Consider the following 19,056-nt stretch of genomic DNA (forward strand, 5'->3'; position numbering starts at 1 on the left):
ACGGTGGCAGAGGGGTTAGTGCGTCTGCTTCACAACACGAAGGTCCTGAGTAGTCTGGGGTTCAATCCCCGGCTCGAGATCTTTCTGTGTGGAGTATGCATGTCCTCCCCGTGAATGCGTGGGTTCCTTCTGGGTACTTTGGCTTCCTCCCACCTCCAAAGACATGCACCTGGGGATAGGCCCCTCCCACATCCAAAGACATGCACCTGTGGATAGGTTGATTGGCAACACTAAATGGTCCCTAGTGTGTGAATGTTGTCTGTCTATCTGTGTTGGCCCTGCGATGAGGTGGTGACTTGTCCAGGGTGTACACTGCCTCTGCCCGATTGTAGCTGAGATAGGCGCCAGCGACCCCAAAGGGAATAAGTGGTAGAAAATGGATGGATGTGACCGCACAATGTGTGATTGTTGCTATTGGTCAATAAAAATAGCTTTTGGGTGAGCATAAAGCGAACTGAGAAGTCTGTGGAATGTACGTGAGGGACAGACAGAGGTTTTAAGGTGACTCTGCAAGGTCATTGGCTGTGACGCTGCGGAAAGGCCAGCTTGAAATGGCTGTTAGGATTCTGAAAGTACAGTAGTTGTGGATTTTCACCAATGTGTGGTTTATGTTTAAATCCACCTGATGTTTGTTTCCTCGTCTTCTATGACTCGCGTGAAAACAAAACGATGTACCTTCCTGGATAGCGTCGTCGTAGTCCACAATGGACTTTTCATCACCATTTTGGGTGACCGTCGGCGAGAACAACATTTAGAAAGCCGGCTCCGCTTCATATCAAGCTTGTGTATTAGATGTGAGAGGTATCACTCCTATTTTAGTGTTTTGGCCTAGCAGAACAACACTAGTTTGTTGGACTTTATCTTCATTGGCCAAACTGCTTTTGGTTTTGTAATGATCTCAAAAAACAGAAGTTTTTTTACATTAATGTGGGGAGGGGGTTCATGTCACAAAGTTATGACTTCAGAAACACTTCATGTGACATAGATTTTGTTAATGTTTTGCAGTGTATGTGTCATATATTTCTGCTGAAACTTCTTTATGAATCTGTCTGTGCCTCCTTGTTAAATGTCTGGGCTGCACCTTTACTTTTTTATATATTTTCACAGCACTACTCCCAGCTAGAAGCTAATGCTAACGATTAAGACCGGCTGTGTTGGCACGGACCAAGAGTACTAGGAAGAACTAGACTTTCACCATGCAGCACAGAGCATTGCGTTTGGCGTGCATCAACCAGTAAAGTGAATTATATTTATATAGTGCTTTTCTCTAGTGACTCAAAGCGCTTTACATAGTGAAACCCAATATCAAAGTTACATTTAAACCAGTGTGGGTGGCACTGGGAGCAGGTGGGTTAAGTGTTTTGCCCAAGGACACAACGGCTGTGACTAAGATGGTGGAAGCGGGGATGGAACCTGCAACCCTCAAGTTGCTGGCACGGCCACTCTACCAACCGAGTTATACCGCCCAGCTAACACGGCTGCATAATTATGTGCTGTGCCAGCTAGCTCCACCCACACCCAGAGTGCGACCAATAGTCAGCATGACAATAACATACAACAACAACATTGAGCAGAATGTTTGCAGAGTTTATTCTGACACCCACTAGTGATCGGGAGTCCTGTAACTCAAATGGAAAAACGCAAGTCTGCGCTTATCTCAAAATACTTTTAAATCTAACTCTCATTCAGTTGTGCCAATCGGAAGAAAATATGCAGATGGTTACTAAAAAAAATGTAATTTCATATTTTCTAAGCCACTAGTCTGCAATGTGGACAATCTTCCAGGAGATAGGCTGAGTAGGAATAGAAGAATCAGTGCTTATTGGCATCCAATAGTCATCATAAATTAGTCTGCAATGATACACCGTCTAATCTGTTACTCTCTGTTCAGGTTTCTTGGCCTTCTGCTAAATATCCTTTTTCTTCCTTCCTCATATCCAGCACAGGTTAGAATCTGATATGGCTGTGACCTTTCAAAATGTTTGGGCTGATATGTACCTTTTGATGTTGCCTCTTACTTTGTGGCAGCTCCAGCCTTTCTGGAGGAAGGTGAGGTGACTTGTGGGGGAGGAAGTAGCATATGTTGTTCTGTCAGACACAACTGTGCGCTTTCAGACCAGTGCAGCAACTATTTCAACACTCTCAACAATTAATCTACTAATTGGTTTATGAAGCTCACATCTATTCATAATTTAAATTCAGCTTGGGATTTGTTTGGGCATGTGCATGTTTCAAAGTAAGGATGACTACATCATCCAGAAATACTAGTTTATAAATTGTGCTGCTACAAATATAAAACACCTATTTAGATGTTGTCTATTTAAAAGCAGACCGTTCAAAGCCATCAGTTTTACCACTTATTTTCTTTACACTGCGTAAATATAAACAATATTAAAACTACAATAGGAAAATCGCCAATTTTAATATTCTAAAAACCAGTACACGTATTAGACCAAATTAAGCCGATGGACTTTGGTTAAAATGATAGTTGAAGGTAGTTTTCACACAACTCCGTCCCTCACTAACCATCTGCAGACTGAGCAAGTTATTTCTGTCTTTGACGTGTTTTGGCTGAAAAGTTTCCATACCTTCAATGGCTTCCGTATGTAGGTTGTGGCCGCAGACATATTACTTACTGCCCGTCCCATCCTACCAGGATAAGACTAGTGATGTATATCGTTAGGGTTTTATCGATGCAGATGTCGATATATTACTTATCGATACCTGTTTTCATTGGTACTATGTGGCCAGTGTGTGTGTTTGTACATATATGTACACATTTAGCTGTAAAAATGTGCTGTACAGTGTGTGTTTGGCTCCCTTTGTTTCAGGAGCACTAATACCAAAAGTCACAATGTCCCATGGACTTCTAAAAAGGTTAGGACAGACCACCTAAAAAAAACGGAATAGAATTTTAGTTTTTTTACTGAATGGTAGACCCAAAATGTACATGAAAATAAAGGCTGGCATTTACAATATTAACTATGAACAATAAAAGCCTGAATATTCACAATATATGAACATCTTGTACTTCTCGGACCAGCTCTTCCATAGTTGTGCAACTTTTACAATCAAGCAAAACTCTACAAAAATGTAAAGAAAACTGAATGCAAATTGTGATAAACACCTACAATATGAGGTGGCGAATTGTCCAGGGTGTACCCCGCCTTCCACCCGAATGCAGCTGAGATAGGCTCCAACACCCCCCGCGACGCCAAAAGGGACAAGTGGTTGAAAATGGATGGATGGATGATATGTTATGTAAAAATCTGTTTCTACCACACGTGTTGTGGGCTGGCTGCTCTGGAAACAAACCCCGCCCACTCTGCTTTGTTCCCGGTCTGAGCTGCGGTGACGTAGATTACAGTAATAACTCCTGTAACGCCCAAAAGTGCAGATTCCGACCATTGAAATACTTTGTACAGTTGATGACTTGTGCACATTTAAAAACAGCACTTTACATCATCGTGATGGCTACAGTTTTGGTGTTAAAGGTCTAAAAAATGATGTAGAACAGGACGGGACGGCATGGCGCAGTGGGAGAGTGGCCGTGCGCAACCCGAGGGTCTCTGATTCAATCCCCACCTAGTACCAACCTCATCACGTCCATTGTGTCCTGAGCAAGACACTTCACCCTTGCTCCTGATGGGTGCTGTTTGGCGCCTTGCATGGCAGCTCCCTCCATCAGTGTGTGAATGTGGAAGTAGTGTCAAAGCGCTCTGAGTACCTTGAAGGTAGAAAAGCGTTATACAAGTACAACCCATTTATCATAATTTAATGTCCGGCGGGCCGTATTGAAAATCTTAATGGTAATTTGAGCAGGTGTGATGTCCAGTGTCTGTGGTCTGGACTGTGGGAGTGATATCTGGCCAGTGGTTTTCCCTTCCACACGGTGAGGACCTTTTCCACACGTAGACAGACCCACTGGCCATTAACCAGGCAGCCATGTGTAAAATAAGCAGATTTCCCCCTGCTTGACTGCTTCTTGCTCTCTTCAACCCTCCCCCCTCTCACTCTGGCTTCCTTCCGGGCCTTAAATCCCAGCCCCAAAGCCACATAATTACACACAGATCCTGCATGATGCCCTCCATTTGGGAACAAAGGTCTGAATGCAAGTGGTAATGGGAGATGCACTCGCTACTGTGCTGGGCCGACTTAGATATGACTTGGTTTTGTTTGTCTCGGAGGAAACATGGTGTTGACATGGCAGAGATTTCCTGTAGTCTGGCTGGAGGCCGCTCACAAACTGTTGACAGCACAGATGACTCGCTGTTCGCTCTTATCGCTTCCCGCAGAAAATGAATTTGAGGTCTGTTGATTTTTTTCTGGAAGAGGTTAAATTTGTTCAGTGTTGATTTAGACAGAACGTTTTTTATTTTAGCCAGTTTTTTACGGTAAAACGGCTACTTTTTCCCTACACTTTGAACCCTGTGGCTTACAAATTGGAGCAGCTAATTCATGGATTATTCTTCGCTGGCGGATATAATGAAAACATTTAAATAAAAAAACAAGCAAAATCACTGACAAAGGTGTTTTATTGTTTTTGCTATGGCGCCATCTTTTGGACAAGTTTGCTCGTTGCAAGTGCTGCAGTGTCCTTCCATTTACCGGCAGTGCTTTTGTTTGTTTTTTAACCGGCATACCGTTCCATCTTCTAGCCTTCCATACTATTGCTACTCGTATGGATTCTCCCTTTATCGCTCCAACCACCGTTTGTACATTTTACAATAAATACAATACCATCCATCCACCCATTTTCTACCGCTTGTCCCTTTTTGGAGGGACCCTGCCTACCGCCCGAATGCAGCTGAGGTAGTTTTACAATACATTACAACAATTCTTACGTACTAAACCGTCCCATATGTGATGTTTGTTTTCATGCATACTTGTGCGTGCTATTGTAACGCAATGCAGCTAGCGTCGTCAGCATTGGCTAATATGCTAACACGTTAATTACTTTACATTTATTAGTTTTATTTCATTACAATGGAATTCTTTTTTTATTGTTTCAGTTTCATAAATTCCTCACCGAAACGTCACCATGGAATTGTTGAGTCTGTTTTATTTGGAGAGCTAGCTTGAGCTGCTAGTGGGTCCATGACCATCACTTCTTTTTTGTTTGATCAGCAGTTTTACTGCCGTGTTACAGTTTGAAAGAAATTAAGGTATGTAACTAAACATTTACAGAATATTTCTGTGTGTAACTAATTCCACAACGTATATATCTGTGACTTATAGTCCATGTGGTGTTTCTGCTCAAAGATTCATCGTTCTTTTCTGCAAATGTTTGTAAGTTTTACAATATAACTAAAACAATTGCTACTTACTGAAGTGTCCCATGTGTGATGTCTGTAGGAGTGTTTTCATGCATATTTGCACACGCTATCGTAATGTAAAGAAGATAACGTCATTAGCATGAGCTAATATGATAACACATTTACAATCATCTGTTAGTATTATTAGCTTGCAATGTTATTCTTTTTGTATTGTTTCACGTTCACAAATTCCTTGGTAAATTTAAAAGAAATGTAAAACGTCACCATGGAGTTGAGTCTGTTGGATATTGGGCTAGTGAGTCCATGACCATGACTTCTGTTTTGTTTGAGCTGCCGTGTTGCAGACACCCTTTGGAAACAATTAAGGTTTGTAAATAACCATTTACAAAATATTTCTGTGAAAAAAAAAAATCATTTTGCAACGTGTATATCTGCAGCTAATAGTCCAGTGCGGCTAATATATGGAAACTATATTTTTCTTGTAACATTTAGTGGGTGAGTTTATATACTGGTGTGCTCTTCATTACAGAAAATAGGATGATTTTGTCAACCGTCAATAAATATCTTTCAGGCATTTTATCCTTTTTTGGTATTTCAACTTGTGGACGGGGTGGCGCAGTGGGAGAGTGGCCGTGCGCAACCCGAGGGTCCCTGGTTCAATCCCCACCTCGTACCAACCTCGTCACGTCCTTTGTGTCCTGAGCAAGACACTTCACCCTTGCTCCTGATGGGTGCTGGTTAGCGCCTTGCATGGCAGCTCCCTCCATCAGTGTGTGAATGTGGAAGTAGTGTCAAAGCGCTTTGAGTACCTTGAAGGTAGAAAAGCGCTAAACAAGTACAACCTATTTATCATTTATGTATTTGTCTATCAGATTGTGTATTTTAGTTTGTTTTTGGAAGGGTCCGCTTCAATGCAGTGTTTCTATCATTAGTGAAGTCCTCATGTTTAACAGAAGTGACAGTAATCCTTTTTGAGTAGGATGTCAAATGGGATCTTGTTCATGTAGTGGTTCAAAAATGCCACGTCTAATGTGAACATGCAGACATGCTGCAGAGTCCACCTTGTTCATGGAGCACATTTGCAAACAAAGCAGTTGAACACACATTCGAATGCAGGATACAACTCAGAACAGTCAGGTGTAAAAGAGAAGACAAAAATAGACTAAGATCACACAAGTGTTGAGGTTTAAAAGTAAGTTTTGAGACGTGAGTTAAAGATGGAGACATCAGGATAACCAGAAGGATATGGCTACAAAGTTTTGGAGCCACAGTCCCTGGACTGTAAGCAGGTCTTTGGGACCTCACAGACTTTATGGGCTGTAGAATTAAAACATGTCTAAGGGATTTAACAACAAACAATACAGTTTTAAAAGGAGATCTGGTCTCAGTCCTGGCACATTTGTGGCACTTTCAAGGATTTTGTGCAGTCAAAGTCCAACATTTGTGCGTGGAAGATTAAGAAGGAAGAGTGCAAGCATTTTGGTTCTGGCAGTTTGTGGTCCACCTGTCCGTCTGCTACAAGGAGTGTGTACCATACCCACAGACTTGAGGGCTGGGACTTTGGAATGATTTCACAGTTTATGCTCACTTGTCAACTATTTCTTTTGCAATCCTCAAAACTTAGTGCTTTTTGAATCCATATTGGGAAGTATGGCCCGACAACACATTTTGCTCAACCATTTATTGACCTGCAAATTGCCAATAAAGGATATTATTGCCATTATTTTATGAGAGCAAATTAACCACTGATGTCATTGATTGATTGAGACTTTTATTAGTAGATTGCACAGTACAGTACATATTTTGTACAATTGACCACTAAATGGTAACACCCCAATAAGTTTTTCAACTTGTTTAAGTCGGGGTCCACCTTCATCAATTCATGGTACAAATATATACTATCAACATAATACAGTCATCACACAAGTTAATCATCATAGTATATACATTGAATTATTGACATTATTTACTATCATAACTATACATAATAATGGAAGTATACCCTTCCAAATTCAATTGACTTGTATATTTTAACATTGTAATGTAAACTTTTGAATACCAAGTTAAATAGTAAAACAATCAAATATACTCTAAGGGAATTTTTCACTTGAATAAATAGCACAACCAATATCAATAAAATAGCTTCGTCTTTAAGGCGGCAGTGGGAGACCCTCAATTTGTTCAGTTGTTTCACTTCCGGTTTATGTGAAGCCATATGAGTTTAATTCCCGTTGAAGGAAGTTCATGTGTGTGCCCGTCTGTTCCAACTTGTCCAGTTGATCGATAACTTGGTGCTCCTTTGTTTAGTGGGTGACTTGTTTAGACACAATGTGTTTGTAGAAGTTTAGGATGTGTCATGATGGGGGAAGGCCTTAATGTCTGTTGTTTACATGTTAGCATTAAAGCTAGCTCGCTACTTAGGGCCAGTCTGTCCATTCGTATCAAAGTGCAATTGTGAAAGTTTTTCGACTTTTTAAAGTTAGTACGGTAAAAGTAACAGTCGGGAGTTTTACAGCAGTTATCAGTAGTACAAATGCTGGCAGCTGCAGAAAGACATGCAAAAGAGTGAATTCTTGCAAACGGTCTCCGTCTATAACACACATTAAACACACATTAAACACACATTTTTGTATGAACGTAACAGCGCAACGTTTTTTTCGGGTGGACAAATTTTGGCTGCATCTTTAGTGCAAATAAAATATATGTATCAAATCTTACTGTAACCACCTGCTGGTGTTAATGTTTTGTGTTTGTGTGGTTTTGAGCTGATGTTCATTTTTCCCGTGATCACAAACACATCGTTAATGAACGCAGATTGGCGGAGAATGAGGAAGTGTTGTTGTGTGTTTGCGGAACAACGGAGACGGAATTGTGTGCACGGCAGGTAAACATGTTGGAGTTGGGCCGGTTGTTATAAGTTTGGCTTTCCCATTAGAAATAGCTTCAGACCTTCTTCTGTGAGCTACAACACATTATATTACTTTATTTTGGCTTCATGTGAAATCAAATGTACTATTTTATATAGCACCTTTCATACCCAGCTGTGGCAAACACAAGTGCTGGGCAACCCCCCCTCTGAGATGGTTTCCTGTGGACGGGACTCTCGCTGCTGTCTTGGATCCGCTTTGAACTGAACTCTCGCGGCTGTGTTGGAGCCACTATGGATTGAACTTTCACAGTATCATGTTAGACCCGCTCCACATCCATTGCTTTCGGTCCCCTAGAGGGGGGGGGTTGCCCACATCTGAGGTCCTCTCCAAGGTTTCTCATAGTCAGCATTGTCACTGGCGTCCCACTGGATGTGAATTCTCCCTGCCCACTGGGTGTGAGTTTTCCTTGCCCTTTTGTGGGTTCTTCCGAGGATGTTGTAGTCGTAATGATTTGTGCAGTCCTTTGAGACATTTGTGATTTGGGGCTATATAAATAAACATTGATTGATTGAAAGATGTAACACAGTGCATTGAGCACAAGGTGCCACGTTGGCCCTTGTACTCAATGCCTCATCCTTTAATGAATGAAGGTATGGGAACCACTGGCACAGGTGCCATGTTGACCCTTGTACTCAATGCCTCATCCTTTAATGAATGAAGGTATGGGAACCACTGGCACAGGTGCCACGATGGCCCTTGTACTCAATGCCTCATCCTTTAATGAATGAATGAACCACTGGCACAGGTGCCACGATGGCTCTTGTACTCAATGCCTCATCCTTTAATGAATGAAGGTATGGGAACCACTGGCACAGGTGCCACGGTGGCCCTTGTACTCAATGCCTCATCCTTTAATGAATGAAGGTATGGGAACCACTGACACAGGTGCCACGTTGGCCCTTGTACTCAATGCCTCATCCTTTAATGAATGAAGGTATGGGAACCACTGGCACAGGTGCCATGTTGACCCTTGTACTCAATGCCTCATCCTTTAATGAATGAAGGTATGGGAACCACTGGCACAGGTGCCACGATGGCCCTTGTACTCAATGCCTCATCCTTTAATGAATGAATGAACCACTGGCACAGGTGCCACGATGGCTCTTGTACTCAATGCCTCATCCTTTAATGAATGAAGGTATGGGAACCACTGGCACAGGTGCCACGGTGGCCCTTGTACTCAATGCCTCATCCTTTAATGAATGAAGGTATGGGAACCACTGACACAGGTGCCACGATGGCCCTTGTGCTCAATGCCTCATCCTTTAATGAATGAAGGTATGGGAACCACTGGCACAGGTGCCACAATGGCCCTTGTGCTCAATGCCTCATCCTTTAATGAATGAAGGTATGGGAACCACTGGCACAGGTGCCACAATGGCCCTTGTACTCAATGCCTCATCCTTTAATGAGATTTGGCACACTGAGCGTTCAACTAATTCTGTCGACCCTGACTGGTGTGAGCTCTCCACACCGGTGCTGGTTCGTATCTTCATGACTTTTTGCCTCCGTTGGCTGTGCAGATGTTTGATGGAAAACATTCACACTGTTAACTTTCTCACTTCCACATCATCACTTTTTTCCTTTTCACCATATTTTACTTGATGTCAAGTGTAGCACAGTTGGACTATGTGGGCCACAGTTCTGCTCGATGACTACATACACCAGCTGTGCAACCAACCCGATCGCTCCTCACATTCTTGATCATAATTGGCAGATTTTATAGTAAGACTCAAAACAATCAAAGTCCAATCCCATGATGCTGTCACGTGCCTGCGAATGATTGTGTGTGTCGTAAAGTGGGGACATTTCATTAATACAACCGCTACTCTCAGGTACAATTTGCAATTAGGACGTAGTAAATCATCTACAAACTCATGGACAGGACAGTAATAAAGTTTATACGGGTATGCGCTTGAGATATGTGATAATGATACTTAAGATATTAAAAAGTGCTGTTTATTTGCAGCTTTACACAGTGTACAGACATACACAATTAGCTGCTAGTTTCTCAGCCAGGGGACTACAAATAAATGCATCATAATTAGCATTAAAATGCTTTAATCAATGATGGCAATCATGGACTTTCTCAAGAAAATCGTCCGATACTGAACGGGGGCAGATCGATTAGCACATCCCAAGTCCTGGCTTTTTAATTGACTGTTTAAATACCTAGCCATCTTTTGTTTTAATTTGTAAATGTTTTAGATAGAAAAACACATAGATATGGACATAAAATCCATCCCAATGTAAGTCATTTATTATCCTGATAACTAGAGCTGCCACACTATTTCATTCTTGGGGATGACACTTGGATTCAAAACAATTCTTAATTCAAAATCAAGACTTTTTAAAATAAAATGAGGTGCCAGTTCTATGAACTACATTCCTCTATAGAATAGGCAAGCAGCTGTGATACATGTCTATGTTACTTCAAAGAAAACTGGGTTTGTTTAATAAAATTCTAGCCAAACCTTTAATAAAGTCAAATACAAATATGGCATCAAGAGAAGTATCCCACACTTCTCTTTGCTAAAATAAATGTGTACAGCAGATATAGATCATCTACATCTACTATATGATTTGTCTGAGTGGATGGACAAGACAGATTAAATATATATGTATATTTAAAAAGAATCGATTTTTGATCATTTTTTCAAATTAAGAATCGAAATTCATTGTAATTATTATTTTTTTTTTTTACCTCCCTACTTTCAATCATAGTAATTGTTTTATTTTGAGTGGTATAACAATTTATCAGAACTGTTTGTATGTCATTTGGAAAAATGTCAATCAGAACTGGCACCCAATGTTTAAAGTATTGATTTTGAATCGATTCTGAATCAAATAGTTTCCCCCAAAAACTGAATCAAGATCGTGAGTCTCACAGCCCTACGAAATCCTGCTATCATATGTGTATCAGGGTTTTTCCTGGCCCAAATGGAGGCACAGGCGGTATAATCCTGACCATGCGCCAGAATTTTAACGCAAAAAAAATTGTATTTTTTTTTTCCAATTTACAGTAATATGCTGTTAAGAACACCGTAAAATGTATTGTTATTTTGATGGGTAGTTTACTGTAAAATCATAAGTCAGGCAGATATGTATTTATTTTTATTTATACAAAAAATGTTTGCAAAGTATAATATACTGTAATATTTGTTGCGATAATGAATACTATTAAAGTTTAAAGCACATGCAATTTCAAGCAATACATATATTTTTTCTGTCAAAAAAAGAATCCTTGACATTGAGTGAGAAAAGATGAAGTACTTTATTGGCATTTATCATTTCCAGATGTTTGCGGGCCAGATAAAATGATGTGGCCCCGGGCCTTGAGTTTGACACCTAAGTGCTTGCTCTGGAGTGTTCTGTAGGAGTCCAGTGATCCTTCCGTATCATCCTCTGTATCCACTTGTTACGCTATGCACCAAGTAGCGGGAAGCAACAGCATTCCATCTGTTACTTCTTGGGTAGTTGCTTCAGGTCTGTCCAGTGCACTGCTGTCCATGTAGCGCCTCCATAGTGGCACAAAGCTGCAACTGCAGTTAAAATAGGTAGCTGCCGCAGAGGGACGTCGATCTGTCAATCAACAGAGCCGAAACTTTACGCTGTGTTGAGCAGTATCAGTCACTCTGGCTGGGGGCGGCCGCCATGCCATTTTGAATGCAGGAAAAACTCTGTTTGTATATTTTATCTGCTGATGTATTTCTGTTGACTTGTAGAGATGATCTATCTATCGGTGGCAATAATTGGTTGATCCATACTATATTCATTCATACAATATATTAAATTTGTTTTCACGTTAAAAAGAAACCCTCATTTTGAAGGTGTGGCGGCTTTTATTTTGACCCGGCGTAGTGCCCCAATGAAGGACATGGAAGGGAAACCTTGTATTGGCACACCCCGAGTAGGTGGAGCACAACTTGTCTTATTCCAATGGAATTTCACTCACTTATGCATTGTTTGTGCTTTATAGACACACAAAAACTGAAGCGAAATGACTTTGCAAGTAACCTCCTCAGAATATATAACATGTTTGTATACCATTATTGGAATATAGTCCTGTAAAAGACTAAAGTATTTTCAACTCTGATGATAATCTGCCAGTACTTTGCTCATGGGCTATCCAAGCGTTGTATTGAATTAACTTTTAGTTCAGTGTGTATTTACTCTGGGGTCTGTCAGTGGTCCTCTCCCTAAATGTTATCTTTCTTCCATCTCTCTTCAGGAGTCTTAAAGAGGACCATGGAATAGCAGGCTAGCAGCTAGCTGTCTAGCTCATTACGGCACCAGAGAACTCCTTCCATCCGGCCCCATCCCTCTGTGGGCCCCCCGCCCGACCATGGCGGACCCAGGGATGTTGAGTTTGTTTGGGGACGATGCGGGGCTGTTCTCAGACGGGTTAGATGGTCTAGGAGACTGTTTTCCTCAACAGCCTACCACTGGCCAATCCAACACTCTTGCACAGCCAACTAATCCCTCTCTCAACCACGAACACCAGGGAAACCGGGGATATCACCAGGGGATGCTTCTTGGTTCTGGATCAGCACAGCCTAAGTTGGGCCAAATGTATGACCACAGCACCTACGCAGGCTACGATCAGACTAGTGCCCCGGGAGGGAGAATAATCGCTCAGAATGGTCCCAGCCAGGGGCCACCAAATATAAATGCAACAATGAATGGCATGGCTTCTCACTACCACAATAGCCCCGCTAACTCTAGTAATCCTCACCATGGGTATCCAGGTGATGCAGTAGCCGGAGCAGCTGCAGGCGCCGTTTGGGGCCAGCAGCACCAAAGCAGATCAGCATATCAACAGGCTTCAACGCAACCAGGGAGTGGCCCCAACCAGATGGCAGCTTTCCAGATGTCTCAAAGCAGCTACGGCAGAATGCAGAGCCAACCCACAGCCAACGCGCCACGCATCAGCCAACACTACCCGACACAGACCTTGGCGGCTCCTCTTACGCAAGACCCTTCTCACTACATGGGACATGTTGGAATGGTTGGGGGTCAAATGAGACACCCACAGCCACAAAACCAGGGTTACCCCAACATGAGCCACACACCGAGGTTCCCGCACTCTCCCTCCCGACAGCCTCCACACCCTCACCAACATCAACCAGGAATGGGTGGCTTTGGGGGTGGCCAGTACTCTGGCTATCAGCCCCAGTACGGCACCATGGGGTCTGGGATGGGTCCGGGTGCCAATGCTAATGTTACTAGCAACACCAGCCCGCCAATGGGACCAGGGCAACTTGGCCAAAGGTTCAACCAGGGATCAGGCCCAGCTTCTGGGCAACAGGGCCAGCGATACCCACCTGGACCACCTCACGCGGCACATTCTGTCCCAATGCAGCCACCCACAGCTGGGCAGCAAAGCCAGCCTATGCACCCACTTGGCCACTCCCAGCCCCCAAATCAGTCCCAGTCCCACCTTGCACCCCCAGCTCAGGGATCCTACCCCACCCCTTCACCACTATCCCCCATGCGGGTTTTGGGAACCCCCACCCCTCCACCCCAGCAGGGCAGGTCCCCTAGTACAGGCTTACCAGAGGTTACAGGGTACACGGCCCTGAAGTCTGCGCCTAACACTATCGCACACCCCCAGAGACCTCCCCAAACCTCACTGTCTGCTCCACATGGCCAACACCAGCAAGCTCACGGCATACCCCCCAATGCGGGGCAGATTTATCCCGGCATGGGCCCGCAACGTGCTCCCCATATGGGCCCCAATCGGCCTCCACTCCAGCCAGGTAAACACAGCAGTTTTTTAATTCGACTTGCGGTGCATTTTCTAATGGCTGAAAATATAAAGTATGTGGTTCTTCTCCAACATTGTCGAATCATTTGTCACCTATTGATCACCCCTTTGTTTGCAGGGCCTCACGAAGCCCCCGTCAGCCAGGGGGCGGAGTCACATCTTCTTCATTCCCAGCAGCAAGCTTCTAGAAGTGTGCAGCCTTCTGCCATGGCTTACCAGGGTCCAGCCCTCAATCAGCATGGGGCAATACCTCTGAGCCAGGGTTTAGCACCACCTACTCAGAACATGCAGACCCAGCACACTCACCTGTCCCCTTACCCCTTACAAAGCACGCCCCCTCCACCCAACCAATGGGCACCTCCGCCCTCTGCTGCCCAACCGCTGTCCTCACCCCCAACCACCCCACAGAAAGTGCCTCATACACAGGTGAGTCCATTAAAGTCACACCTTCTTGTGCTCCTGTCATCAGGAGTTTTTCTCATGTAGGTGTTGTCTTAGTTGTGTTTTACCTGCTACAGAAAAGCAAAACCCACTACATTTTTGAAGCAGACAAATATTCTTCCCATAATTAGCCGGAAAGAACTATAAGGCGCAGATATTTATGTTGCAAAATGAGAATTTTACACAGAATTATTTTGAAAATGATTATTTACATACCTTTTTTAAATAGTTTTTAAACGCTGTCTGTAACATGGCAGTAAAACGGCTGATCCGACAAAACAGAAGTCATCATCGTGGAGCCACTAGTTGCGGAAGCTAGCTCTCCAATCAGACTCAATAACATCACGGTGACATCTTGGTGGATTTAAGAAACGATACAAAAAGAATGCCATCGTACGTTAATAATGCTAACAGACACTCGTCAACGTGTCGGCATATTAGCTAGTTCTAACAACGCTCGCTTGGTTATATTATGATGTCATATGCATGAAAACACTGCTACAGACATCACACATGGTACAGTTTAGTAAGAAAGAATTGTTTTAGTTACATTGTAAAACTTACAAAAGTCGCTTGGAGTGATGAATATAGAATGCATACGAGTAGAAACGCCATGGAGGGTTAGAAGACAGAGTGGCACTTGTACTTCCGGTTCAAAGCTTCAAACAACAGCAAACACAGTGAGCCAACTCATCTAAAAGGTGGCACCACAGCACAGACAATAAGACACCATTTAAGTGTGTTTAATGAAAACTATTTGCTGTATGGCCCTCAACAAGAAAATCCATAAATGAGCCGCACCGTTCAATAAAAAAGTAGCGGCTTATAGTCTGGAATTTAGGGTGTGTTGTATGTTTGGTGTGTGGGGGAGGTTTGTGTACATGACATTTGAGAAGACTGCTCAGTGGGGTATTGTGTGTGTGTGTGTGTGTGTTTGTTCTGTGTGTGTGTGCGTGCGCAGGTAATCATCCGGACTAACACACATCTCTCCTCCCACTTCACCCCCTTCTCTTTAGAGGAAACCTCCCTTCCTGTCTCCTCTCTTTCCGCTCTCTCTCCACGTCCCTTTCCTGGCTACTTTTTTTTCCAAGGGTGTCATCTTTTCTTTAATGTAAGGAGCCAGATGTTTAGCTTTGTGAACGTAGAACATGTGCATCCTGTGGCAAAGTAGCAGGGTGTGGTGAGAACATCCTCCATGTTTATGTTCATGCATTCACACACAATAATCAGGCCTGGGCTGCACCATATATTCACCTACAAATCATTGCCCATGAACCACACCAGAACTTTGCAAGTCACACTTGTATTTCATGTCAATTGCAACATTGCCACTGAACTATCCAAGTTAAAGAGAAAACAAATCAAAATGGAATATACACAATTTTGCACTTGAATAGAAATCACAAGCAAAAGCAATACAATGTTGTCATTGTTCAAGAGGGGGTGGAAGACTCTCAAATATACACAACCAAAACAATGAATACAATGGCTAAATAAAGCGATTGTGACCAAAATGAGCACGGTTACCATTGTTGAATGTGCTCAAAAAGTACTTATACACACACACAAATATTTTGTATTTTTTGAATAACTCAAATAGTCACACAATTGACTCTTTTGGCTGAGGAAACATTAAATATTGTGACCGCTTCATAAGAGCCATATTATTTTTGTTTGTGTGCTTAAATAAGTTTATCGTCTTCCATTTAAATGTGTTAAGTTTTTTAAAAAAATGCTAATTGGGTGATCAGTTATTTTCCTTTCCGGTTTGTGGGGCGTCACGCCATTTCACATCCTGTTAGAGCATGGGTGTCAAACTCTGGCCCGCGGGCCAAATCTGGCCCGCCGTTTAATTTAATTTGGCCCTTGAGGCAATATCAATTAAGCATTAGAGCTGGCCCGCCGGTGTTATACAGCGTCGGTGCAGCTGTAACACCACATTCACCGCTAATACTCATACTTGCCAACCCTCCTAATTTTCCCAGTACACTCCCGAAGTTCAGTGCCCCTCCCGAAAATCTCCCAGGGCAACCATTCTCCCGAATTTCTACCGATTTCCACCTGGACAACTATATTGGGGGCGTGCATTTAAGACACTGCTTTTAGCGTTCTCTACCACCTGTCATCACGTCCGCTTTTCCTCCATACTAACAGCGTGTCACATAATATTTGTGGCTTTTACACACACACGCACAAGTGAATGCAAGGCATACTTGGTCAACAGCCATACATGTCACACTGAGGGTGGCTGTATAAACAACTTTAGCACTGTTACAAATATCCGCCACATTGTGACCCCACACCAAACAAGAATGCCAAACACATTTCGGGTTAACATCTGCACCGTAACACAACAGAACAAATACCCAGAACCCCTTGCAGCACTAACTCTTCCGGGAAACTCCCAGCAAACTGACCAACAATTAACGTTTTATTCATGCATTTTGTCTTGCTACTTCAAGGCTTGAATGTTTGGTTCATTCATTATTGTTATTTTATTTTCAAATGTATTATTAGCCTGTGGAAAAAAATTGATATTTAACTCAGAAGATTGCAAATAGAAAAAAAAGGCGTAAAATTTTTATTTAAATTTTATTTGATATGCCATTGATATTTTTTTAATCATTATTACTATTATTATTTGAAACTGGATGTTGCATGTCACTAAAGTTATATAAGTCTTGCTTGTTCAATATTTATTGCAAAACTTGTTTGGGTCCCTATTAAAAGGTTCATTTGTTCAACCTTGGCCCGCGGCTTTGTTCACTTTCAAATGTTGTCCCACTCTGTATTTGAGTTTGACACCCCTGTGTTAGAGGGAGGATGGTCAGTGTGGAGTTGTTGTTGTTTCTGCAAGTAAGTGCCAGCTTTTATGTTCATTGTAATTACTACTGCAGGACAAAGTGGCCCAAATTTAATAGATTTTATATCTGATTTTTTCCAGCTGACTGTTTACACTGCAAGTAAAATGTAGTTTTTATCAGACTCCAGTGTGGCCTCAACATCACTTGCATGCACACTTTGCAGGCATGAAATCTGTGTTTGTTTTATCTCTGTAAAAATAGAAAAATATATTTTCCATTTTTCTTCGTTTTTTCCGACCTACAATGTGTGTTAAAATCTTGATCCCTCTTTGCCATACCTGCCAACAACAATGGTCTTCAGTAATAAGTACTGCTTTTAATAATCCATTCTGGTTTACGGCTGCAGTCGTAAAAAGTTCAGTTTTCCATCAAAAATGATTAACTTTAAAATGGAAGCGACGTGGCCCAACTACATTTCCCAGTAGCTTTGCTGCTTTTTAAACATGTAGCAATTTCCGCAGCTTAGCTATTTTTAGACCCATGTAGCGGTTGGAGAAATAGACCAGGGGACAACATCTATGATGATTGGTGGGTTTACGTATAAGAACATCCATGATTGGTTGGTTGTTAACTAAGATGAGTCACCATTGGTTAAGATTAGGGACAGTTAAACCTGCGGCCCCCAGACCCCCGGCTTATGTCTTTTTTTTAATTAGGTTTAAAAAACACGCCTGACTTTGCTAACATGAAAACAAAGCAAGTTTATTGGTAGGAAGTTGCTAATACTACAAAATAAAATAAAAGCTGCCACCATAGAGATGCTCGCCACACCCTAAAAATGAGTTTTTTTGTAGGTGAAAATAAGGTCAAGTAATATAAAGTATGAATGGATGTGTGTATAGTGTAATATATTTGGGAGGGTTGTAATATTTTAATGTGTGTTCAGTAAAAGGAGACACGGTTCTACGTGACATTTTGTTTTTCAACTTACATGTAAACACTATTTCTTCCTAATCTAAATATATATTCTATAATTTGTGCACTATTGACAAGTGATGCACCCACAATTTGTCCGTCCTAAATGGAAAGTGAAAGCGGATGTTGTGCTGAAATATCCACTTCCTCCGGCGACTGTCCTTAGGGCGCACACCAGCGATGTAGCTTGGCCAAAGGTGATGAACAAGTCACATTTGAAGAGACTACATTCCAGTGGGATTCAGGACTACTTCCTGATGTGGCCTGAATCTGAAGCACTTTGGAGCGTTTAGACTGGCAAAATAAATCCCATCTGTGTCACTTGAGGACAAAAAAATGGTATTTGTTGTGCTAAGTTGTTTGGACAGTAATGTTTAGATTGTTTTAGGCTAGCTATCTAACGCTAGTCTTCCCGAAGGTTTATCCAAGTGCAGTTGTCAATCACGGTGTGTCAATCATTTTAATTTGATGTACACTAACGTTTGGGAGTTTTACAGCGGTTGTCGTGCATGTAGTATGGCCGAAGAGTGACGTCTCCCTGATCTGTAACAAGGCATGAATGTGGTGGTTATGAACAAGATAACAACTTCATCTTTATTTAGTGTTGGGTTAATCGACCTATGGAATATGGGTCTAGTCCTGTGGTCTGGCACCACGCACGGATTCCACAGCATAGCTCTCACCTTCATGGCTGTCACAGGCGCTGCTGACCTAGTTGACTGCTGAACACTGCAACACCACCAACCCCCATCACACACACACACACACACACACGCACACACCAAGACTGTGGTCTAGAATCAGAAGGCACGTGGGCTAGGGTCTTGCCTATCTGCTGGTATCCTACTAGTCTTGTCTTGTTA

The 19,056-nt window shown here is 42.4% G+C and overlaps 1 protein-coding gene across 6 annotated transcripts in view; it reads left to right on the top strand.

Moving 5' to 3' along the window:
• The window catches only part of chd7 (chromodomain helicase DNA binding protein 7), a 116,746-nt gene that overhangs the window by 15,524 nt on the left and 82,166 nt on the right, over positions 1-19,056 (top strand). For all 6 annotated transcript variants that reach the window (XM_061890611.1, XM_061890610.1, XM_061890609.1 and 3 more), the window contains 2 exons: positions 12,438-13,965; positions 14,092-14,399. In XM_061890611.1, coding sequence (XP_061746595.1) covers positions 12,552-13,965; positions 14,092-14,399 — 1,722 coding nt within the window. In that variant the 5' untranslated portion in view covers positions 12,438-12,551. The remainder of the gene's footprint in view (positions 1-12,437; positions 13,966-14,091; positions 14,400-19,056) is intronic.

This window comes from Nerophis ophidion, linkage group LG28, assembly GCF_033978795.1.
Source record: "Nerophis ophidion isolate RoL-2023_Sa linkage group LG28, RoL_Noph_v1.0, whole genome shotgun sequence".
Taxonomy (NCBI): domain Eukaryota; kingdom Metazoa; phylum Chordata; class Actinopteri; order Syngnathiformes; family Syngnathidae; genus Nerophis; species Nerophis ophidion.